Source organism: Peromyscus californicus, unplaced genomic scaffold (genome assembly GCF_007827085.1).
Source record: "Peromyscus californicus insignis strain IS unplaced genomic scaffold, ASM782708v3 Scaffold_12__1_contigs__length_115047231, whole genome shotgun sequence".
In the NCBI taxonomy this organism is placed as follows: Eukaryota; Metazoa; Chordata; class Mammalia; order Rodentia; family Cricetidae; genus Peromyscus; species Peromyscus californicus.
In genome coordinates, this window is record NW_026294413.1 from 59,527,937 (window position 1) to 59,551,102 (window position 23,166).

The 23,166-nt window shown below is 48.0% G+C and overlaps 1 protein-coding gene across 1 annotated transcript; it reads left to right on the forward strand.

Annotated features, from left to right (window-relative positions):
• The first annotated feature begins 7,489 nt into the window (after nt 1-7,489).
• Prss55 (serine protease 55) lies at nt 7,490-22,071 on the forward strand. Its single transcript, XM_052731872.1, has 5 exons — nt 7,490-7,511; nt 15,914-16,103; nt 18,187-18,434; nt 20,348-20,490; nt 21,745-22,071. The coding sequence occupies exons 1-5, from the start codon at nt 7,490-7,492 to the stop codon at nt 22,069-22,071; spliced, it is 930 nt and encodes a 309-aa protein (XP_052587832.1).
• The last annotated feature ends 1,095 nt before the right edge of the window (nt 22,072-23,166 follow it).

Consider the following 23,166-nt stretch of genomic DNA (forward strand, 5'->3'; position numbering starts at 1 on the left):
TCTGGACTTCAAGCAGCTCACGGAACGGCAACCATGATGAGTTTGGAAAGGCAGGTCTGTGGCCACACAGAACTGATTTTGAAAGAGAAAGCAGAGACATTGGTACACGAGGGGCCCAGAGAAATCCTCATGTCACATTCCCAGAGGCTTCCCAGCTAAGAGCAGGGTGGCATCTGAGGGAAATCAAAAGAGAGGGCCCACAGGACAGATCTTAGAAAATACCTCCAAACTGAAAATGGCCAGGGCAGGAAAATGCGAGCTCATAAAAATAGACCTGCCTCAGAAATCACAAATTCATACTCTATGTTTAAAGGATGTTGGAAGGGCAATGGAGGAAAAGCAACAGAAATTTACCAGCTAATGCTGTTGCTTGATAGAATTGTAAAAAGCTGTGAGTGACTTTGAGAAAGATGAGTACATACTATGCATACATACGTGGGGTGGGGAGGGAAGAAGGGAGGGAGGGGAAGGAAAGGAGGGAGGGAAAGAGGGGGAAGGAGCAGATCAAATACAGCAAAGCCACTTTGTGAACCATAATACACGCCAGCATCCTTTTGTGTGGGGTCCTGCTGTAATTCTGCAGAAAGAGAACCAAACATTTGCACATCTGGTCTACCCACAGAACTTTCTCTGTGGGGCATCTCCCAGGACCACAGAGCAAATGTTACATGAACCGACTCCTTACACCAACATGACCTAATACTTTCTTAATTAAATGTATTCCTCTTCAACCCCACACCTTTCTTCGGCCTCTTTCAGGGTCTGGGCCTGGAAAGAGCCTCGGTTCATTTGAAGAGAGGGGGTTGAGTGGAAGAAATAATGCCAGTTGTTGATCTTGCCCAAGTCTCCTGTGCTTCTCGGACTCTGGGCCCAGATCCTGGGGGATTCACTGTAGGTAGCATCTTCAACCAGTCCAGGACATCTGCTTTGACCCATCAGTCACACTCTCCTCATTCCCTGAGCCAGATTCCATCTGCTGTCACCTCTGGCAGTAAAGAGCTCTGGGTGTCTCTGGGTGAGAGTTTATGTTCTCTGGATCTGGGTTAGAGACCTCTAACTCTGCACCCCCTGGAGCTCCCCATCCACTCTAGGGGATCCAGGGATGAGGTGGCAGGCTTTTCCCTACCTTCGTTCTGGGCTAGCCAGACACTAACCTTGGTGGTCCTGGGCGTGTCCCTTAGATGCCATGAGCAATGCAATTAGAAGTGAGAGCATCGCGTCGTCTTTGCAGCCCAGTGTCGCCCACCTTGATGTCCTGCCCACACTGATACCACAGCAGCTGCAGCTGCCACAGGTGGGCATCACAAATGCATGGCAAAGCCTAGCCTGGTGACATCACAGTAAATGCTGGGATGGAGAGGAGGTGCAGGCACAGCCTGATGGAGCCACGTCCTTCTCCCCGTTCTTTCTGGTTACCGATCCCTTTGCATAGTGGGTAAGGGACACCCTGAACGCTTCATGCGGAGTATCATCTGCCTGTGTGCTCTGGCCTTGCCCTTGACTCTGAGCACGTTGAGGAGCCATTTATGTTACTACCACCATTGGCAGTAAAGAGCTTTGGGTCTCTGGGTGCGATTTTATATTCTCTGAAATTGGGTCTCATAAATTCCATGTGCTTTATAGGAAATTCCAACTCTATCATGGGTTGGTTAGAGGAGAAGAATTAAAGTGGGTGTTACTCTTCACAGACCTCGAAAAAACAATACTCAACTTCATATGGAAAAACAGAAAACCCAGGATAGCTAAAACAATCTTTCACAATAAAACAACTTCTGGAGGCATCACCCTCTCTGACTTCAAGCTCTGCTACAGAACTATAGTAATAAAAACAGCTTGGTATTGGCATAAAAACTAACTTGTGGACCAATGGAATTGAATTGAAGACCCTGATATTAATCGGCACACCTATGAACACCTGATTTTTGGCAAAGAAGCCAAAACTGTACAAAGGAAAAAAAAGAAAAGCATCTTTAACAAATGGTGCTGGCACAACTGGATGTCAACATGTAGAAGACTGCAAATAGATCCATATCTGTCACCATGCACAAAACTCAAATCCAAGTGGATCAAAGACCTCAACATAAATCCAGCTACACTGAACTAGACAGGGGAGAAAGTAGGAAGTACTCTTGAATGCATTAGCTCAGGAGACCACTTCCTAAATATAACACCAGTAGCACAGACAGAGAGCAACAATTAATAAATGGGACCTCCTGAAACTGAGAAGTTTTTGTAGGGCAAAGGGCATGGTCAATAAGACAAAACAACAGCCTACAGAATGGGAAAAGATTTCCACCAACCCCACATCTGACAGAGGGCTGATCTCCAAAATATGTAAAGAACTAAAAAAGCTAGACATCAAAATACCAAACAATCCAATTTAAATATAGGCTACAGATCTAAACAGAATTCTCAACAGGAGAATCTCAAATGCCTAAAAGACATTTAAGGAATTGTCATCAACATTCTTAGTCATCAGGGAAATGCAAATCAAAACGATTCTGAGATACTGTCTTACACCTGTCATAATGGCTAAGATAACAAACACTGGTGACAGCTTATGTTGGAGAGGACGTGGAACAAGGGGAACACTCCTCCACTGTTGGTGGGAGTGCAAACTTTACAGCCACTTTTGGAAATCAGTATGGTGGTTTCTCAGAAAATTGGGAATCAATCTACCTCAAGACTCAATGATACCACTCTTGGGCATATACCCAAGGGATACTCAATCTTACCACAAAGACACATGTTCAACTATGTTCGTAGCAGCATTATTTACAATAGCCAGAACATGGAAACAACCTAGATGCCCATCAACCAAAGAATGGATAAAGAAAATGTGGTACATATACACAACGGAGCATTACTCAGTTGTTAAAAAAAAATTACATCATGAAATTGCATTGCAGGCAAATGAATTGAACTAGAAAATATCATCCTGAGTGAGGTAACCTAGACTCAGAAAGACAAACATGATATGTACTCACTCACAAGTGGATACTAGATGTAGGATAATCAGACTACAACCCACAGATCCAGAGAAGCTAGAAAACAAGGAGGATGCTAAGAGGGATGTATGGATCACCTTGGGAAGGGGAAACAGAGGAGATCTCCATGAGTAAATAGGATGAGGGAGGGCAATAGGGGAAGAGGACGGGGGATGAGAACATGAGGGAATGGGATAGTAGTGCTGGGGGAGGGAAGGAGTGGGAGAACAAGAAAAGAGACACCTTGATATAGGGAGACATTATGGTGTAAGGGAGAAACCTGGTGCTAGGGAAATTCCTGGGAATCCACAAGGATGACCCCAGAATAGACTACTAACAATAATGGAGAGGGTGCCTGAGTTGGCCTACCCTGGTAATCAGATTGGTGAATACCCTAACTGTCATCATAGAGCCTTCATCCAGTAACTGATGGAAGCAGATGCAGAGATCCACAGTCAAGCACCAGGCTGAGCTCTGGGAGTCCAGTCAAAGAGAGGGAAGAGGGATTATATGAGCAAGGTGGGGGGGCTCGAGATCATGATGGGGAAACCCACAGAGACAGCTGAACCAAGCTCAAAGGAACTCACAAACTTAATACCAACAGCTGTGGAACCTGCACAGGACTAGACTAGACCCTCTGCATATGGGAGACAGCTGTGTAGCTGGGTCTGTTTGAGGGGCCCCTGGCAGTGTGATCAGGATCTATCCCTGGTGCATGATCAGGCTTTCTGGAGCCCATTACCTATGGTGGGACACTTTGCTCACCCTTGATGCAGCGGGGAGGGGCTTGGACCTGCCTCAACTGAATGTACCAGGCTTTACTGACTCTCCATGGGAGATTTTACCCTTTTGGAGGAGGGGATTGGGGGGTGGGTCAGGGGAGGGAGGCTGGGGGTGTAGCGAGAAGAAGGATCTGTGGTTGTTATGTAAAATGAATAAAAAATAAAAAACAAAAAAAATAAGTGGGTGTTGAGGTTACATTAAAATGTTACTTACATTAAAAGATCACTCTAGGGTGGGTTGCAGAGATAGTTCAGTCAGTAAAGAGCTTGCTTGCCTAGCAAGTGCAAGGGCTTGAGTTCAATTTCTAGAACCTGTGTTTTATTAAAAGGGTGGGGGGGGGCATGGTGAGGCATGCTTGTAGTTCCAGCATTAGAGAGGCAGAGAGAGGTAGAACCTTGGGGCTTGCTGGCTAGTCAGCCTAGCCTACTTGGCAACTCCCAGGACAGTTAGACACCCTATATTCAAAAAAATTTGCAGGGTCAGGGGTGGAACCTGGAGCAAGTGACTCATCAATTAAGAGCACTTGATGCTCTTGCAGAGGACCTGGGTTCAAGGCCCAGCACCCACACGTTGGCTCACAAAGTCTGTAACTCTAGTTCCAGGGAATTTGGTATCTTCTTCTGATCTCTGAGAACACCATACATCACACGGTACATACACGTGCATGCAGGCAGAACACTCATACACATAAAATGAAAATAAATACGTATTTTTTAAAATGATGAATAGAGCCTGAGAATTAACACCCAAGTTTGCCAAGTTTGTTCATAGCCTGCACATGCACTTAAACATGTACCACACACACACAAACACACACACACACACACACACACACACACACACACACACACACACACACACGGAAAAGAGAGAGAGAGAGAGAGAGAGAGAAGGAGAGAGAGAGAGAGAGAGAGAGAGAGAGAGAGAGAGAGAGAGAGAGAGAGAGAGAGAGATTACTCTAGCTGTACCATGGAAATATGGATGCTATTTGGGAGTGGGTAAAACCAGAACAGAGAACATCCCACAGGAAGTCATCCAGGTGAGAGATATTGGTGGCCTGATGTTGGTGGGACCACTGAGAAACAGAAGAACAACAGCTATTGGTGTGCCATGGCCACTGGCTCCACAGCATGTCCAGTCCAAAAACAGTGCAGATCGGAAGTTTGGGAACTAGAAATAATCTGGGAAAGGGTCCATCTGTGAGGTCCTCAGATGAAAGTGATGCCTGGGAGAGTATGCAGAGACAAGAGAGGACTGAGCTGCAATGGCCTCCTCTACCTTGATGTTGACTAGCAGGAGGCAGAGCCAGAAAGGAGCCTGGACATTGTAAGGGAGCAGAGAAGAGTCAGAAGTGGTACTGGGTGAGAAGTGGGGGTGGGGGGATGATTGTCTGGGAATAGCATCCTGTGAGCTCTGAATCTCTGCCCGGTCCCGCCACCTGTCCATCATCCATCATTACCCTCTCCATCTCATCATCCTTCTCATCAACATTTTAAGATGCTAGTTATCCCTAACTTCAAACAGACAAAATAAGCAGCTCCAGGATGCATCCCCTGGCTTACTGGAAGACACCGCCTTATCTGCTCTCACTCATCGAGATTCCTGTCACTCGGTGAAGGAGTGCACACTGAGAGAAGGAATGAAGTGCCTGCTTCAGAAACAGTGTTGTGTTTAACGTTCCTAAGTTATCTAGAAGCTTCTCAACTTCCTCTAGGCTCCAGTCTCTTGGTCAAAGAGTCCTGCCTGGATAATTACTTACTCTCTTGCTGTGAAAAGATGCCCCTTAAGAACGCAACTTTTTTTTTTTTTTTTTTTTTTTTTGGTTTTTCGAGACAGGGTTTCTCTGTGTAGCTTTGCGCCTTTCCTGGAACTCACTTGGTAGCCCAGGCTGGCCTCGAACTCACAGAGATCCGCCTGGCTCTGCCTCCCGAGTGCTGGGATTAAAGGCGTGCACCACCACCGCCCGGCTCAAGAACGCAACTTTAAAAAAAAAAAAAAAGTGTTTCTTTTGCCTCACAGTTTGAGGGTACATTCCATAATGGTGAGGAAATCAGTGGTAGGAACTTGGGGCAGGTGGCCACATTCCTCCATGGTCAGGAAGCAAAGGAAGATGGATGCGGGTCCTCAGCTTGCTTTCTCCTTTTTATTCCATCTAGGATACCATCCTCAGGGATGGTACTGCCCATAGTTGATGTGGCTTTTCATACCTCAGTTAACTTAATCTAGGTAATCCCTCTGAGGCTGTCTCCTAACTGATTTCAGATCCTGTCATTTTGACAGCATTAGCCATCACATTGCCCTTGCCCAAGCCTCTCTCTATGTCCTTTGCCTGCCTCAGTATTATCACTTTGTAGTCGCCCCCCCCCCCCCCCCCCCCCCCCGGTCCACGTCAGGTTATAACTCTGGTGAGGGCAAGGGTCTTTTCGTTTTCTTTGCTCTTACACCCTCTGTTCTTAGAGTGCTGCCTGGTACTTATTAGGGACTTAATAAATAGTTGGAATTGGAGTGGGTGGGGACACCACGAGGGGGCCAAAAGACAAATCAACTCTGGGCCCTTCAACGTTTACCCTTAACGTCAGAGTATGTGTTTCCTTCACCCTCAATGCTGACCTCTCTCAGCTTTGTTGTCAAACACCAGATGAGGCCACACAAGGGGAAGTTTATTGACTGGTTAGGGTCTTCCCTGAACCCTCAGATTGTTGAGGCAAGCACCCGCTGGGTGCTGCTAAGTGAGAGACACTTGAGATGGCCCCAGGATCCATCCCATACAGCCGGCACCCCTTTGCCTAGCTTACAGCTGAGCAATATATTAACTTCCCACTGGCTTTGCTGACAGATAACACCCCTGACCTGTGGGTTAGGGTAACAGTTACCTAGCTTCCTTTGCAGAATGTAAAGGTGCCTTTTTTACCAAACTAGCCTGCCCTCACAAAGTCAAATGAAAGCCTGCTGTACTCTGGTGTGTGGTGCAGTCTGATGGATGTCCTCAATCCGCCCTTCTTGCATCCCTACCCCCAGTGAAGCTTTGAATGTCTTATTCAAAATATGTGCCCTGGTCTCATTTCCATTGCTTCCGTACCGAGAGATCCCTTATTCCCACATCAGAATAAATAACTGAGTGCCTGAGAAGTCTTGCCTCCTACTCAGGGTGGAGGTTGTTCCATCCTGGACCCACCCTCCAGGGCCTGTATTATCTTGAGCAAGTCGTTTAAAGTCTAACAGTGTCTTCTTCCCTCATGAATGTCCGAGAACTTTAATTATAACTATGGGAGAGTTAGAGGTTGTCTAGAAACACCCACGAAAGCAGCAGGGCCCTCAAAACATGTCTCTTCCCCCCCTCCCCCCCACAAAACAAGGGAAGGGCTAGCTTAACATAGTTTGTGGGATTTTTCTGCATGCTGAAGAATACGGCAGCAAATTACTTCATTGCCTGGAGGAGTCACGAGAGCAAATCAGCACCCCGTGCCTGAGGTGTGCCTCACTTTAAATCTAAGAGAGGGGACAGCAAGGTGACCTCCAAGTTCATGGCTAGGACAAGCCAGAGACTACAATCTTTCACTGACTCCAAACGTAAATCCAGTGGTTAAGTTGTGACCTGGGTCATAGATCTCCCTTGTCACTGTCACAGCAAATGTGGTCACTGTGACCACAGCCATCTTCCCACCAGCTGAGAGGGCTGTTCCTGGCAGAGATGAAATCCCCTCAGGTCCCTTCCGGGCATGGCGGAAGCTGCGTTTGAAGGTGGGTGACCTGCACATCTGACTGCAGAGTCTGCACTATCTTGGAATATGAAGGCCACCTCCTGTCGGTTTGGTAACTGTCCATTAGTCACGGGCGCTGTGAACAGAGGGAGGCCTCCACGAACAAAGTGTCCCCAGGTGAGGTTCATGGCCTTTGCTGGATACTGGTGAGGCCCTGTGCCTGTAACACGATGCCCCAGTTGTGACAGTGGATTTTATTAAGTTATCATGGTTAATGGCTGCCCACACTGCACTACTGAAGGACATTTGAGGCCAATCCTTAGCTCCACAGGAAGCAGTTATGACCAGCTGGCCAAGGATGTCATAAGAGCTTGGGCATGAGTGGAACATGTCACTCCTACTTGACATCTGCCTTCCTACATCAGGTGATTTGTTTGGTTCAGATTTCCCACAGTGCTGTGGAAGAAATCACAAGACTCTGGCAAGATTTTCCCCGATGGCCATAAGGACAACCTTGCATCAAAGGCACCTGGAAAAGGAGGGTAACAGGACTGCAGTGTTTGCACCGAGCAACACAAATGTGGTCACTGTGCAGGGTCTATGATTAACTGCAGCTCAGAGCTTCCTGCTCTGTTTATACACCGTACAGGGGAATGACCTGATATGCTCCGACAGAAATGTGGAGACATGGCTTCTCCATCAGTCTTGTGCTATAGTTCTGAGGTCATTGTACCCAAATCCAGCTGCAATTTCTCCTGGCCACAGTCAGGACTTTTATTCTGACTGGGTGAGTGTTCAGCTCCCTCCTCAGACAAGGTCTGAAGGTCCATGCCCTGTTCAGCACTGGCTCTGCTCCCTCTTCTCCAAGAGTCGAAGCTGGGGAAGGTGCAGGTCAGGTGAGCTAACCCATGCAGTACAGCCATGTTCTCTGGGTCTGGAGGCCACTCATGGCCAATTCTTGTGGGTGGGCATGTTCTCTGGGTCTGGAGGCCACTCATGGCTAATTCTTGTGGGTGGGCATGTGTTGCTGGAGTTTTCCTGCCTGGCCCACAGTCAGGACAAATCTCTCTCACCTGCCAGTCCCAAGCCGCTCAAACCCGATCAAATAAACACAGAGACTTATATTGGTTTCAAACTGTATGGCCGTGGCAGGCTTCTTGCTAACTGTTCTTACAGCTTAAATTAATCCATTTCTATTAATCTATACCTTGCCACGTGGCTTGTGGCTTACCGGTACTTTACATCTTCCTTATCCTGATGGCGGCTGGCAGTGTCACTCCCCTCAGCCTTCCACTTCCCAGCTCTATTCTCCTCCTTGTCCTGCCTATACTTCCTGCCTGGCCACGGACCAATCAGTGATTTATTTACTGACCAATCAGCAACACATTTGACATACAGACCATCCCACAGCAGGCATGTGTGTGGGATTCTCTCTGTTCTGTGCAGGCCAAAGAGAAGCTATTATGGTGTCAAGGTCCCATTCTCCTCACAGTCTCCAAGTGTCCATCCCCTGTGCTCACCTTCTAAAGACTCCCTGCATCTTCCCAGATGGTATGGATGCATCCTAGGACTATCTCAAGTGTCTTTCCCCTACCAGCACCCACTGGGTCCTCTAACAAACTAGAGGTTAAGGGGAGACCCTACACAGCTACATCCCCCTCAACTCAGCCAACCATACTCTGGATTTCCTGGGTATAAGCCAGTATTTGGCCCTGAGATGGTACTGTAGACTTGTAGAAAGAGCTTCAGGAAATGCTTGGCCCTGATTCGTTGCCCCGCTCCACTCCCCTAAACCCATTTGATCAAAACCTACAGGCTAAGCCTGTAAGTTTGCACACAAGGCTTTCCAAATAAAACATGGAATGTCAGCTAAACATGCATTTCAGATAGTACTTTTTTTTTTTTTTTTTTTTTTTTTTACTGTTTGAATGTCCCTGCCATTGCATGGGATATATGTAAATGTAAAAAGTCATTTTTGATGGTGGCTCACACTTGTAATCCCAGCAATCAGGAGGCTGAGGCAGGATTGCTGGGAGTTCAAGGTGGGATGGGCTAATTAGTGAGTTCAAGCAAGTCTAGGCTACAAAGGAAAATTCTGCATCAAAAAATAAATAAAATAAGCCGGGCGGTGGTGGCGCACGCCTTTAATCCCAGCACTCGGGAGGCAGAGCCAGGCGGATCTCTGTGAGTTCGAGGCCAGCCTGGGCTACCAAGTGAGTCCCAGGAAAGGCGCAAAGCTACACAGAGAAACCCTGTCTCGAAAAACCAAAAAAATAAAAAATTAAAAAATAAATAAATAAATAAATAAATAAATAAATAAATAAATAAATAAATAAATAAAAAAGAGCAAAAGAGAAAGGCATCGGCAATTTTTACCCTTCTGCACATCTTTCTCAACAATGCTCCAAGCTGCTTTTCAAGAGTCAGAAGATCACTGGCTCGGACTTTGGTGACACCACCAAGAGGATGCCGTTCTAGTCGCCTCTGGAGCATCAGCCAGACAGCCGTCCCTGAGTGGCATGTCTTGCCCTGTACCTTCTTTGGAGTTTCTGCAAATTCTTTCAGGCCCTGAAATTGCTTTCTCTCCTTTGGTCCCAATGCTCATCCAATTCTAGGGAGGAGGAGGAAGGTGTCTACTATAGTCTAGGGCAGGCTTCTTGCCTTAGTTGCTGTTCTATTGCCATGAAGAGGCACAGTGACCAAGGCAACTCTTATAAAAGAAAGCATTTAATTGGGTTTAATTGGGGACTCGTTTACAGTTTCAGAGGGTTAGTTCATGACCATTATGGTGGGGATTGTGGCAGCAGACAGGCAGGGCTGGCACTAGAGCAGTAGCTGAGAGTGTACATCCTGACCCTAAGGTCACAGGCAGAGAGAGGGAGACTGAGCTTCTGGCATGGGCATCTTTTGAAACCTTAAAGCCTACTCTCAGTGACACACCTCCTCCAGCAAGGCCACACCTACTCCCACAAGGCCACACCTCCTAATCCTTCTCAAACAGTTCCACCAACTGGGAACCAAATGTTTAAATATATGAGCCTATGGGGGCCATGTTCATCAAACTATAACATTTTTTTGACTTTTTAAAAAAAAATCTGTGCTACCTTTTCACCAAAGTATATAAAACATATATACATATCAAACCTTTATTTATATAAATAGTATTTATTTTAAAACAACTCTGGGATACACATGATTTTACCATTTACTAAAAATGAAAGCAAATTTGTATATTAGAGAGATGGGTGAGCTTGTTTAGTTTTATATAAAGAATTAAATCTTATCAGGGGTGGTAGTATCCATCTTTAATTCCATTTCTCAGGAGGCAGAGGCAGATGGATGTCTGTGAACTCAAGGCTAATCTAGTCTACATAAAGAGTTTCAGGATAGCTGGGGTTACATAGCAAGACTCTTTCTCAAAAACCAAAATCTTGGCTGAATATTTGACAAAATATCTTCAATGTTTTTCAAGGTTGATCAATATTTTTATTTTATAATCTCAGTGTTGAGAATGAAACGTCATATAAACAAAATGTCAGAAGGACGGGATTTTTCAGAAGTCATTGGAAATTCTGTCTTAATCCCAAGACTAAATCCACCGAACAATTTGTGAGACTCAGTAACTTGAACAGCAATTTTTAAAAATCAAATATCCTAGCCCAATACAATGCAAAGCTATCCTAACGTGATACTTATGTGCAGAGAAATAATGGCAGGAAAATATCAAAGGTCTCTGTTTCCCATCATGAAACTGTTACTGTAAGAGCAGAAAACTGTAGGTGCAGGAAACACACCACAGCCCATGACATGCAGTCTTGAATCTGAGTTTAAGGCAGCATTGGTTGACATTGTGAAACATGGCATGTACAATGCAAAGCATACATGTCGTACGTTCAAAACCACAGACATGGCCAAGTCACACAATGCCACACAGCCAAGCTGTGCCAGAAACACTTCAGATCACTCCTCCTTTTATTTTCACTCACTGTTGCTCAAGTTTTCACACACCCCACATTCAGTTACGTGAGCCCCTTATGGGGTCATGACCCTCAGTTTAAGAGGTTATGGACTATTGGGACTGTGTTCTATGGACTGTGCAGGCTCAGTCCGTGTGGCTGGGTCCCATAGCTCTGTTCCTATCATCTGTTTTTCCACCCGCTGGGACATGGGGCGCTGATAAAGACTTCCAACGTTTTGGTCATAGGTGGTAGGTATATCAGGGTTCTTCAGAGGATCATAACCAATAGAATGAATACATATGTATCAAAAATGGGACTTCTTAGATTGACACACACAATGTGGGCTGTGTAGTCCAATCACGGCTATCAGCATGCCAAAAGAGGCTGAGAATCTGGTAGCTACCTAGTCTATAAAAATGGCTGTCTCAGCAATGTTCATCCAGTTCCCAGCCTGGCGGCCAGTTTGCAAGTCTCACCTGACTTTTACAGTTACAACTCAATGTGATAGGCTCCCCAGAAAGGGAAGCCCGTGGACCTTTAGAAGAAATAGTTACGACAGGACCAAAAACCCCAGTGTCCAAAGAGGGTTGGGTGATACGGATGGGAGTCAGGCGGCTATAAGGGAAGTTCTAGGGATAAAGCCTTCAAGGATGAAGTCCTGGGTGAGGCATCACAGAAGGGAAAGGATTTAGGAGGAGTCTTAGTGACTTCATGTGAGTTCTCAACACAGCCATTATGACATCGATAGCCTGGCTAGCCTAAGGCGTCTGAACAGCCAGTGGGCACCATTCACTCGGCCCAGCCTCCTAACCTCCAGCATACAGCACAGCAGGGGCCATGATCCTGCCCTCCATTCTGCTACTTGTTGCCCACACCCTGGGAGCAAATGTTGGTACGTGGACTCCTCTCCCTCTGGCCAGAGCTGCTGACCCAAGCAGGTCTAGCCAGGACACTTCTCCTCGCCTCCCTTCGTCCTATCGATATGTGGTGAGCATTGAGGACAAAGGAGACAGTGGACATGACGCAGGAGTTAGCCAGTGGGCCACCAGGAGGCCACCTCCAAGAGCACAGACCCCCCCCCCCCACCCATCCCTCTTAGTGGCTACCTGTCTAAACTTGGAGTTTTGGCTTGGAAAATTAAAATTCTACCTCACCAAAACCAAGGAATAAGGAGGTGCCCAGAGCTTGGGCCAGGGAGTAGAAGTGACCTAATTTTTTTTCCTGTTTCTATGATAAAATACTCTGACAAAAGCAACTTAAGGGAGAAAGGGTGTATTCTGGTTCACAGTTCAAACTTATAGTCCACCATGAGTGGGAATTGAAGTGACGGGAGCTTGGAGCGGTTGGTCATATCAACACCTACGATGAGAAATCCAAGAGTGACGGACGCATGCTGCTGCCTAAGCCCCATTCTCCTCTTATACAATCCAGGTTTATTTTATAACTTCAGGGGTGGGGAAATTAGCCCAAAGCCACTCCACAGGGACAGAGCTTTGACTTGGACTAGTCTGAGCTATACCCAGACTTCCTTCCAGTACTCTTCACACTGCCTCTGAGCAGAGCAAACATGTCTGCCTGGCCTTCAGTGTGGCCTGGGGACACTCCACGGAGGAGGGCACGGGACACCATAGGCAGAACTGGTCCCTCTGGAGTCCAAGTTACTCAAATGACTCCTCCCTGTGGGGGCCGCTGACATTGCCTTCAGGTTTTGTGTCCTGGCTGCCTCCACGTTGGCATTATGGGGGTGTTCTCAGGACCAAGGATGTAGAGAGTGGAATTTTCTGCCAGTTCCATGGGGGCTTCGGTGCAAAACGGATCTGAGAAGTCCCGAACCAACTGTGGCTTGAGGATTTTGCTCTGTGCCCAGCACTTTGAAGGGCCCTTCAAACACCATCATCCCGTTGGGTCCGTAGGCTAGCCTGATGGGGTGGAGTCTCATGCCCATCTTAGGGATGAGAAGAAAGGAGATGAGCCAGGCTAAGTAGTGTTCCCTTGAGTCATTGGATAAGGAGATCACAAACCAACCTCTGCTGTCTGTGCAAAACCTAGGCCCTCGCCAGTTCCGTAGCTGCATCAGAGAGAGGGGCCTGGAGCAGACACTCGCCAGTCAGTCAAGTCTCTCTCTGGGGTTATCTCGATGTATGGGCTCCCGCAGGTGGGCCCACACTTCTAGCAAGACAAATCACATAAGGTTCAAATATGATTTGTTGACGTTATTACATTTTAATTTAGTGTGTATGGGGGGGGGGTGTGGGCCTCATAGCACACATGCGGAGGTCAGAGAGCAGCTGTGGGAATCAGCCGCCTCCTTAGACCATTTAGTTCCCCTGGGGTGGAACTCAGACCGGAAGGCTTGGCAACAACGGCTTTTCCCACCGAGCCCTCTCACTGACCCCTCAAACCTGATTCTTATCCTGATGTTTTCATTCAAGTTTATATCACAGGTACCTCCCCCAACATCACTAGAAACTCCCCATGAGCCTCATTGACACGGCTGAGAAATCGTTCAGGGCACAGATACCATGACACCAGCTTGTCTTCCGTCTGTTGCTGTTGTGAACCCCCCGGAGGGGAGGGGACGTCTTCCAATACCCAGATTTTCCCCTTAAGACAGTTCTAGCACAGAATCCTTCTGCCAGAGGATTGAGTCTCCCGGTCATTGAGTGCCTCCCTGACAGGTGGTATGGCCCCATCCTCAAGACACAGCATCACCAAGACATGCATGCTGCTTTCTCCACTTGGAGCTGGCATTCTGGGGTCAGTGGCAGACAGAAGCGCTCCGCAGTGATGATGTCCACTGTAACGCAATGGAGACACCTAAGGCAGCATAGACAAAATGGAATGGCCAGGGCACAGGGTCATGTTGGAGGAAGCGTCACTGAAGAAGCGATTCTTGTGGGGAAGCCTAAACACAGAGAGCAAGCAGGCCACCAAGGAGGGAACATTCCAGGCACAGAGTACTGAGGAGCAGGTGGCCTGGCTTTAGATTTTGGTCAGGCCACTGACTAGGCTGTGTGCTCTTAGACAATTTACTTAACCTTTGTCTGAGGCAGCACTGCTTCAGTGTGATCGTGAAAACGAATGTGAGTTCGTCTTTTCTACAGCGCCTCTAACAGTGTCAGATCCAAGGTGAGCACCGTGAGTGTGTTTGGTGAACAAAGAGGATGTCAAGGTCAAAAGCCCGGAAGAAGACATTTATGTGTTACAGACAGCTTAAGGCTCTTGACGAACACTGTCAGCTCTCGGCTTTCTTTCATAGCCCAGCAGCGGCAGCCTCTGCCGCCAGCTGCCAAGCAGCACAACTGTCCTATATGGACCAGATGACAATACTAAAGGCTTCTAGTGGCTTCTGGCACTTTTCATGACTCCTTGGGGGGTCTTGTGCACCTCTTCCTTACCCAGGGCTTCTGTCACATCAGCACAGGTTAGATGGTTTAAGTCACACCAATTTCTTCTCAGTGGTCTGCAGGCTAGAAGTACAATGTGGGGATCCCAGGGTGAAGGCAAGGGTGGATAGGACCATGCCCTGCGTGAGCACTGGGGGAGAATTGCCACAGTCCATGTTCTGATGTTGAGTGGCTGGTCTGGATCTTTGCTTCCTTCCTCAGAGTCAGCGCTGTAGTATCTCTCTTTGCCTTGACTCTCCCTTTTCTCTCTCTCTCTCTCTCTCTCTCTCTCTCTCTCTCTCTCTCTCTCTCTCTCTCTGTGTGTGTGTGTGTGTGTGTGTGTGTGTTTGCCTGTTTGGGGCAGTGCACATACGTATGCACGTGTGTGTAAAGGTCAAAGGACAAACTCAATGTTCCTCAGGTACTGTCCACCTTGTCTTTTGTGACAGGGTGCCATCATTGGCCTAGAATTCACCGAGTAGGTGGGGCTGGCTGAACCCCCAGGGTTATGCCTGTCTTTGACTCCCCAGCACTGATACTACAACCACACTACCACACCTGGATTTTTTCACATGGCTTCTGGGGGCTCCAACTCGGGACCTTGTGCTTGAGTGGTGAGAGCTTTGCCAACTGAGCCACCTCCCCACCCCCACCTCTGTTTTCTTCGGGGCCTTTATGACGACAAGACCACGCCACCAACCATTTGATGATCAGTGCATTCATTCCATCCCACAGGTCTCTGTTGCTTTCTAAGGGGAGAGATTTGCCAGTCCTGCGACACAGTTACTAGACCTGGTGTGTGCCTCTGGTGGTCCCGCTCTGCCCACCACATAGGAGTTGGCTTCTGAAAGAATTTTCTTCTAGGTTCGCTGGCTAGAAACAGGCTTGGTAAAGCTGCCATCCTGAAAGCCCATGCAGGGTGTAGACAACCAACACCTTCACCCGACAGCCAGAACCGTAGGCTCCTTCCTGTCACAACGGGGAAGCCTTGGTGTCCTGGCCTCAGAGCACCCCCAGGGATTTCTCTCCCCAAGCTAGACCCAGCCTGGCCTGCCAGAGGTTGACTGACAGTCTGTTTTGGTTTCGCATTCCTGCAGAATGTGGCGTGAGACCCCTGTATGACAGCAGAACTCGACACTCCAGGATCATAGGAGGGCAGGAGGCTGAGGTGGGTGAGTTTCCGTGGCAGGTGAGCATTCAAGAAATGAGACATCATTTATGTGGTGGCTCCATTATCAGCGAGTGGTGGATCCTCACCGTGGCTCACTGCTTTTATTCTGAGATTTCGTAAGTATTGAGGGCTCAAGTTATCGGAGGTAGGGGTGGCGGGTCCTCAGCCACACACAGGCTGTGAGAGGGATCCTGGAGCAATTGCCCCCTAGACAGACAAAAATGACTCCCCTCCTCCCCTCCAGTCTGGAGACTGATTCAACTGACTGGAGACAGTGCCTAAGGTCACCCCCTGTCCCTCTTAGGAACACATGCAGATGACAGGGCCAGAGGGCTTGGCCCCATACCTCTCCTAAGACATTCAAGTGCTCCTAGAGGGAAGTTCTAACTCTTCACATCCAGTTTTCCTGGCTGTCTGTTGTTCCGCTTCTTGGTTCTTACAGAGATTGATTTGTCCTAGGCCGTCAGTGGGCACCTAGAATTGACTGACAATTACCCACGCTCCAAGGTCTTTGCTAGGACTTTTCTTATATACTAATTTATTTGACTCCACAATGACCTTTGGAAGGAGGTAAAAGAAATCATTATTTTGTAGATAGGGAAACCGAGGTCTGATGACTGTATAACTTGCCCAAGTGTGTATACCCAGTAGACAAAGGCAGGAAAGAAATTCTGGAGTTTGCCTTCGCCTCCTTTAGAAAGTTCAGGAAACTACAGGAAGAGAAGGCATAGCTTGTAATCCCAGCTGCTGGAAACCCGAGGCAAAAGGAACGCTCATTTGAGGCCAGCTGGGACAACAAACTGAGGCCTTGTCTCAAAAAAAAAAAAAAAAAAAAGATATAGAATGGGATGTAACATGGCTTAGTGGTAGCGTGTTTGCCAAACATGGTTGATGTCATGGGTTCTGTCTCCAGACCTACCCAAACCAAGAATGCTGTAGCTCCTCCTCTTGCAGGAGACTTGGAGACTGGTTAAGATAGTTAAGAAGCCCCTGGCCATCTTTCCTGACTGTTGCTTTGTTTTGGAAGCTCTTTCTGTGTGTCCAGTGGAAACTCCAAACGAAACCCTGGCCCTCATTTCTAAATGGTTGGGGAATCTAATGACATAAGCAGGGACTGCTGCTGTGTGTACCACCACCTTGCCTCTGACAGTTGGTTTTCTCTATGCCAATCGGTCCTTTGTGGGTGTCTTAGTTAGGGTTGCTATTGCCGTGATGAAACACCACAACCAAAAGCAACTTGGGGAGGAAAGGGCTTATTTGGCTTACACTTCCACATCATAGTCCATCACTGACGGAAGTCAGGACAGGAACTCAAACAAGACAGGAACCTGGAGGCAGGAACTGATACAGAGGCCATGCCTTGATCTCATTGGCTTGCTCAGCCTGCCTTCTTATAGAACCTAGGATCACCAGCCCAGAGATGACACTGCCCATAATGGACTTGTCCCTCCTCTATCAATAGTTAAGAAAATGCCCTACAGGCTTGCCTACAACCTGATCTTACGGAGGCGTTTTCTTAATTGAGGCGCCTGCCTCTGGATGACTTTCACTTGTGTCTAGTTGACATAAAACAAGCCATTGAAGGGGGGGGGGTCTTCAGAGAGCCCAGAACTGAACTCTGTTCTGCTCTGTTCAACACTAGTATCTCATTCAGGTCTGGAAACCCCAAGGTCACAAGTCTACTCCCTCCATTAGTATCTGAACATGCCATGTCACCCACAGGTTCGTGTGTTCAAACACTTGGTCTCCAGGTTGTAGTGCTGTATTGGGAGGTTGTGGAACCTTTAGGAGGTTGGACCTAAATAGAAGAATTAGGTCACTGAGTGGGGGACCTTGATAACCCAGACCACTTCCAGCCACAGTCTCCATCTGCTCCCATTTCATATAAATATGAGCATGTAGCCTACTCTCCCACACCATGCCTTCTCTGCCATGATGAACTATATCTTAAACTAGGTCCGAATAAGCTTCTCTTCACACAGTGTCTTGTCAAATATTGGGTCATAACAGGGAAAGGAGATACCATGTTCTTTCCATACTCTTCAAATCTGTAAACTCTCTGAGCAACTGCCCCAGCAGGACAAGTCCTAAAAGGCCTCTAGAACTACGGTGGGTTTAGAGTTTTAGACCCATTGACCTCTTCTGTTCACTCCAGCTTCCGTTCTTCTTCCTTCCTTCCCTCTGGTTCTGTGCCACCAGCCCAGAAGGACTGACAGTCATAGTGGGAACCAATGACTTAACTACCTCACCCAAGGAACTGCAGGTCAGCAGCATAATTCGCCACAAAAACTTTCAAAGATACAACATGGACAATGATATTGCCTTGTTGCTGCTGGCCACGCCCATCAAATTCAATGATCTGACAGTGCCCATCTGCCTGCCTTTCCAACCCACCCCTTCCAGCTGGCATGACTGTTGGGTGGCAGGATGGGGCATAACCAACTTAGGTACGTGACTGCCCAGGGCCTCATGGGAACTACGGGATCTGGGGGAGCAGTGAGGAAGGACAAGGAAGAGTGAGAGGGTAGTGGGGTGGCTTTCAGTGGAGGAAATCTCCACACACCGGGCTCTTAGGAGCCTGGGCTCAGCCTCTTCTGGGTGCCAGAGAGATGCTGCGGCTGAGATGCCAACTCTGAACCAATCCCTGGGTGTGGTCAGCTGGCACAGAGTGATCTTGTCTATGTGCTTAGTGGAATTTCAACCACCATAGTTGTCCAAAGGCCCTACTGTTCTATTTTTAGTTCTCACATGGTAATGACTCCTACCTTGTTCCTACAGGCTTCCATGATGCCCAACTCAAGGCTGGGCTTCTAATGCTCCTAAAGTGTTGCTTAGCCACTCTCAGAAGTTAATGTTACCATTTATGACATGTTAGGCTGTTACTTAGTCAAAATAGGAAACATATATAGAGCAGGAATGTGTGAGCAAATCCCCACTTAACTGTCCCCCTAAGAAAACCCCCAAAAGAAACAATGGGTAGGAGAGAGATAGGAACCACCCAGCCTAAAGCCGAAGCAAGCCTCGGGCCCATGACGATGTCTTGTGTGAACTGAGCCTGGAACTTGACTTCTCTCAGCAGCTTAGCAGAGGAAGACAGGTAGAACATGGCTGCTGGCTCCAGACAAGACTTAGAAGTGGGGAAAGAGGCAGATGGGGATCTACAAGGTTAAAGCATCCTGTGAGGGAATAACTGAATTTCTGTGATAAGAGTTGAGACATTCAGGCAAATTCCTGCTACTGGAGGCCAAGACACTGGTTCTTGTCATCCCTTTTGTACTAATTATTTTGTGTAGGACCAAAATATCTCCCAGAAACATGTGAGAAGAAAGGGTTATTTTGGCTCAGGATTTCAGGGATCTTGGTCCATTGTTTGGGGAAGGCCGGGCATAGCGGCTCTGAGCCCAGGGGTGGTAGCATGGGGCAAACGCTGCTCACGCTGCAGTAGGCCAGGGAGCAGAGAACAGGACAGAATGGGGAAGCAAGAATCATCTTCAAAGGCCTGCTCCTAGAGACCTACTTCCAGCAGCTAGGCCCCGCCCCATAAAGGTTCCACAGCCTCCAAAATTAGCCCCATCTGTGGTGAAACAAGTGTTCAGACATGGGCCTGCTCTTAGAGGCATTTCAGATTTAAACTGTGAACCTCCTAAAGATCCGGCTAGGAGCTGGCGAAATGGCTCAGTGTACCTACTGAGTTACATACTGCTCTTGCAGGAGGTCTGAGTTCTGTTCCTAGCACCTGTGTTGAGAGGTTCACAACTGCCTGTAACTCCAGCTCCAGGGGATCTGATGCCCTCTTCTGGCCTCTGTGGGCACTCACTTGTGTGCTTATGCACACACACACACACACACACACACACACACACACACACACACACACACATATATTTAAAGTTTAAATCATTTTTCAAAAGACAATCCAGCACATCTAATAATAATTTTTTCACTGTGGTACAAATGTATTTTCAATGGCCCCATAGCAGGGATGGGAGCTAGGAATGGAGTGTTGTGTTCACATAGTAAACAATAGTGATAGGAGTTGCAGGGAAAGGTTCACAAATATGTTTCCTGGGGATGTCAAATCCTGGAGCTTGGTGGAATTGGTCCTGAAGAGAACTAAGGTTCTAAATGAGAGGAACATTTGCAGGAGGCGGGGTTGATTAGAAAAGCTTCAGTGATGATAGATAAAGTTCAAGTATAGGTTATCTGAAGGCTGTGGGTACTGAGTCTATAAGGAGCATGAAGAAGAGGGTTTTGGGCTGGCACAGGAGGGTGGCTGTCTCCAGGCCAGATCAGCTTCATTGTCTGCATACAGACCACCCCCACCTGGTGGCCTGTCCAATGTGCTTTCTCTCTATGCCAGTCAATAAATCATCTGCAAAAACCGACCTGATGAAGGCACCGATGCGCATTACAGACTGGAAGGAATGCACAAAGATATTTACGAAGCTGACCACCAACATGCTGTGTGCTGCATATGACAATGAGAGCTATGATGCCTGCCAGGTAACGAGGGCAGCAGCCCCTCCCTTAACCTGTAGCCCGCCCGTAGGTGTTTCCCTTGCAAGAGTGTCTCCCCTCCCCTGGGAATAGATTCAGATTCTAGAGCCCGGAAAGGGCTCAGTAAAGCAAGCTTGAGGACCCTAGTTTGGTCCCCCAAACCCATGTTTAAAAAAAAAAAAAAACAGGCCAGGCATAGGGGCATACACTTGTATTCTCAGCACAGAGAAGGTAAGAGACTCCCTGGGATTCTGAGGCCAGTCGGCCTAACAGGCAAGTCCAGGCTAGTGAGAGAACTATCTCAAAACAAAACAAAAATCGTTAGTGGACACAACGTCTGAGAAACTGGAGGTGAAGTTGTTCTTTGGCCTCTGCACACACCTGAACCTATGTGTACACTCAGGAGCGTTTATATGCATGCACATGTGCGCGTGTGTACACACACACACACACACACACACACGCACACGCACACGCACACGCACACGCACACGCAAGCACACACGCACACACGCACACACGCATGCATGCACAGAGTCTGAAAAGCACATAGGCATGAGGGCCTTGAGCCATGGAACCAAGGCAGGAATTCTGAGTCTTTGGGTAAAGGCTGCACCCACAGTATCCCTGGCATTGTTGGGGTCCCCCTGGAGGGTCAGCGTGCAACAAGTCCACAGACGATTTCAGGTCTTCAGGTCACTAAAGCCCACAGGAGTCCACCAGTTTTCCACCTGTCTCTGACTCTCTGGCACTGGGATCACAAACTTTTGCCACCATTCCTAGCCTTTTTAATGTGGGATGTAACACACGAGGCCAGCAGTGTGCAGGATCAAAGAGAGAGGGCTTGAGGAGAAAAACTCCAGAGAGGGTACAGAAGACAGGCTGTGGGTGAGAGATTTGTCCCAACTGCGGGCCAGGTGGGACACAGGAAAACTTACAGCTACAAATGGCGCCCTCTACTACATTTGACGCCCAATGTGGGACTCGAATCCATGACCCTGAGATTAAGAGTCTCATGCTCTACCAACTGAGCTGGCCTTGTTTGTTGCACCCCATGACTCCACAAACCACTCGTCAGTGGCACATTTCTCCCATAGGGCCAGGATGGGGTGGTCACCTTGGTCAGTGGTAACCAAATTTATTTGACACATTTATTTGAATAGACCAGGTCAATAGATCTCTTCCCATGAATGAGCTGTACCTGGCCTCAACGGACAGTTAAAAATGGACTTACTATGGAGCTGTGTTCTCTGTCCACAGGGTGACAGTGGGGGACCACTTGTCTGCAACACAGAGCCTGGAAAGAAGTGGTATCAGGTGGGCATCATCAGCTGGGGCAAGAGCTGTGGAGAAAAAGGCATTCCAGGAATATACACCGTGTTGTCAAACTATACCCTGTGGATTGAGAAAATAGCCCAGATAGAGGGGAAGCCCCTGGATGTTAAGCATTTGAGGGACTCTGGCAAGAAGAAAACCCGAGGACGCAGCCATTCCTCCAAATGCCAAGCACTGGGCTACCCCAAAAGCTGGTTCCTGTCCTGCCTTCTGTCCTGGGTGCTACTCAGAGCCTTGTCCAACTGGGAATAAAGCAATGCCGTCTCAAACCCCAAAGACAGGCTGGAGCCCTGGTTCAGGGACTGAACGTAGACACAGCCAGATGGGATGTACTGGGGACAGCCCACTCTGGTGAACCTGGTTGTCACCCTTGGTCACTTGTCAGGTTCAAGGCAGTTTCTGGTGGGAGGGGCCTTCTCTAGCTAGTGACTCCTTTCATCCCTCCTACCTGAAGTCCCTTCCTACCCATCACCTTCAGAGGCTGGAGAAATGGCTCAGTGGTTAAGAGTGCTTGCTGCTTTTGCAGAGGACCCAGGTCCAGTTCCCGGTATTCACGTGGCTGCTCATCACCACCCGTAACCCCAGTTCCAGGGGATCAAATCCCCTCTTCTCACCTCTCTATGCTCCTGCACACTGATGTGTGCCATCCATACCCTCAGGTACACACACACACACAGACTTTTGTTAAACGTCCAACTAAAGGGGATGTAGAAATGGCTCTAGAATAGAAATCATCTGATCTGTTTGTTTGTGAAATGGGAAAATTAGTCACAAAGACTCGACTGAGTTCACACGGCTTTTACATCTTGCTGTTGGTTTTAATCCCAATCCGCTGTTTATCTGGTTAAGAAATGGGTCTGGGATTGGGAAGACACTCATCTAAATGAGTGGAGACAAGTTGGGGCATGTGACAGTCACTGGGCTTCCCACAGGCTTGTCAGTCCTTGGAGGAGACCCTCCTGCCCCTCGGTGGGGATATGCTGCTAGCCAGCCCAGCCATAGACAGACAGTCCTCACTTTAGCATTTTGCTGGTGCATCAGCAGAAATAACCCTGTACCGCGGGGACCTTTGCACCCGTGTGCCTCTCTGCCTGCAGAGGACTCTAGAGCACCTTGGGGTTTCTACCCTCTTGGCCACTGACCCCAGGGACATACTCTGGACTGGCAGATCTCAGGTTCTCCAAAGAGTGAACAGGCAAGTGGCGTGTGCAGAAAGATAGCATGTGCCTGATTGGGGGTGGGGCAAATCAATCATCCCGTGATGGTCCTTATAGAAGAGTCCTACCCTCCCTTCAGTACCTCACAACCTGACTGTGTTTGGGGATGGGGGCTGTAAGGGTTAATATG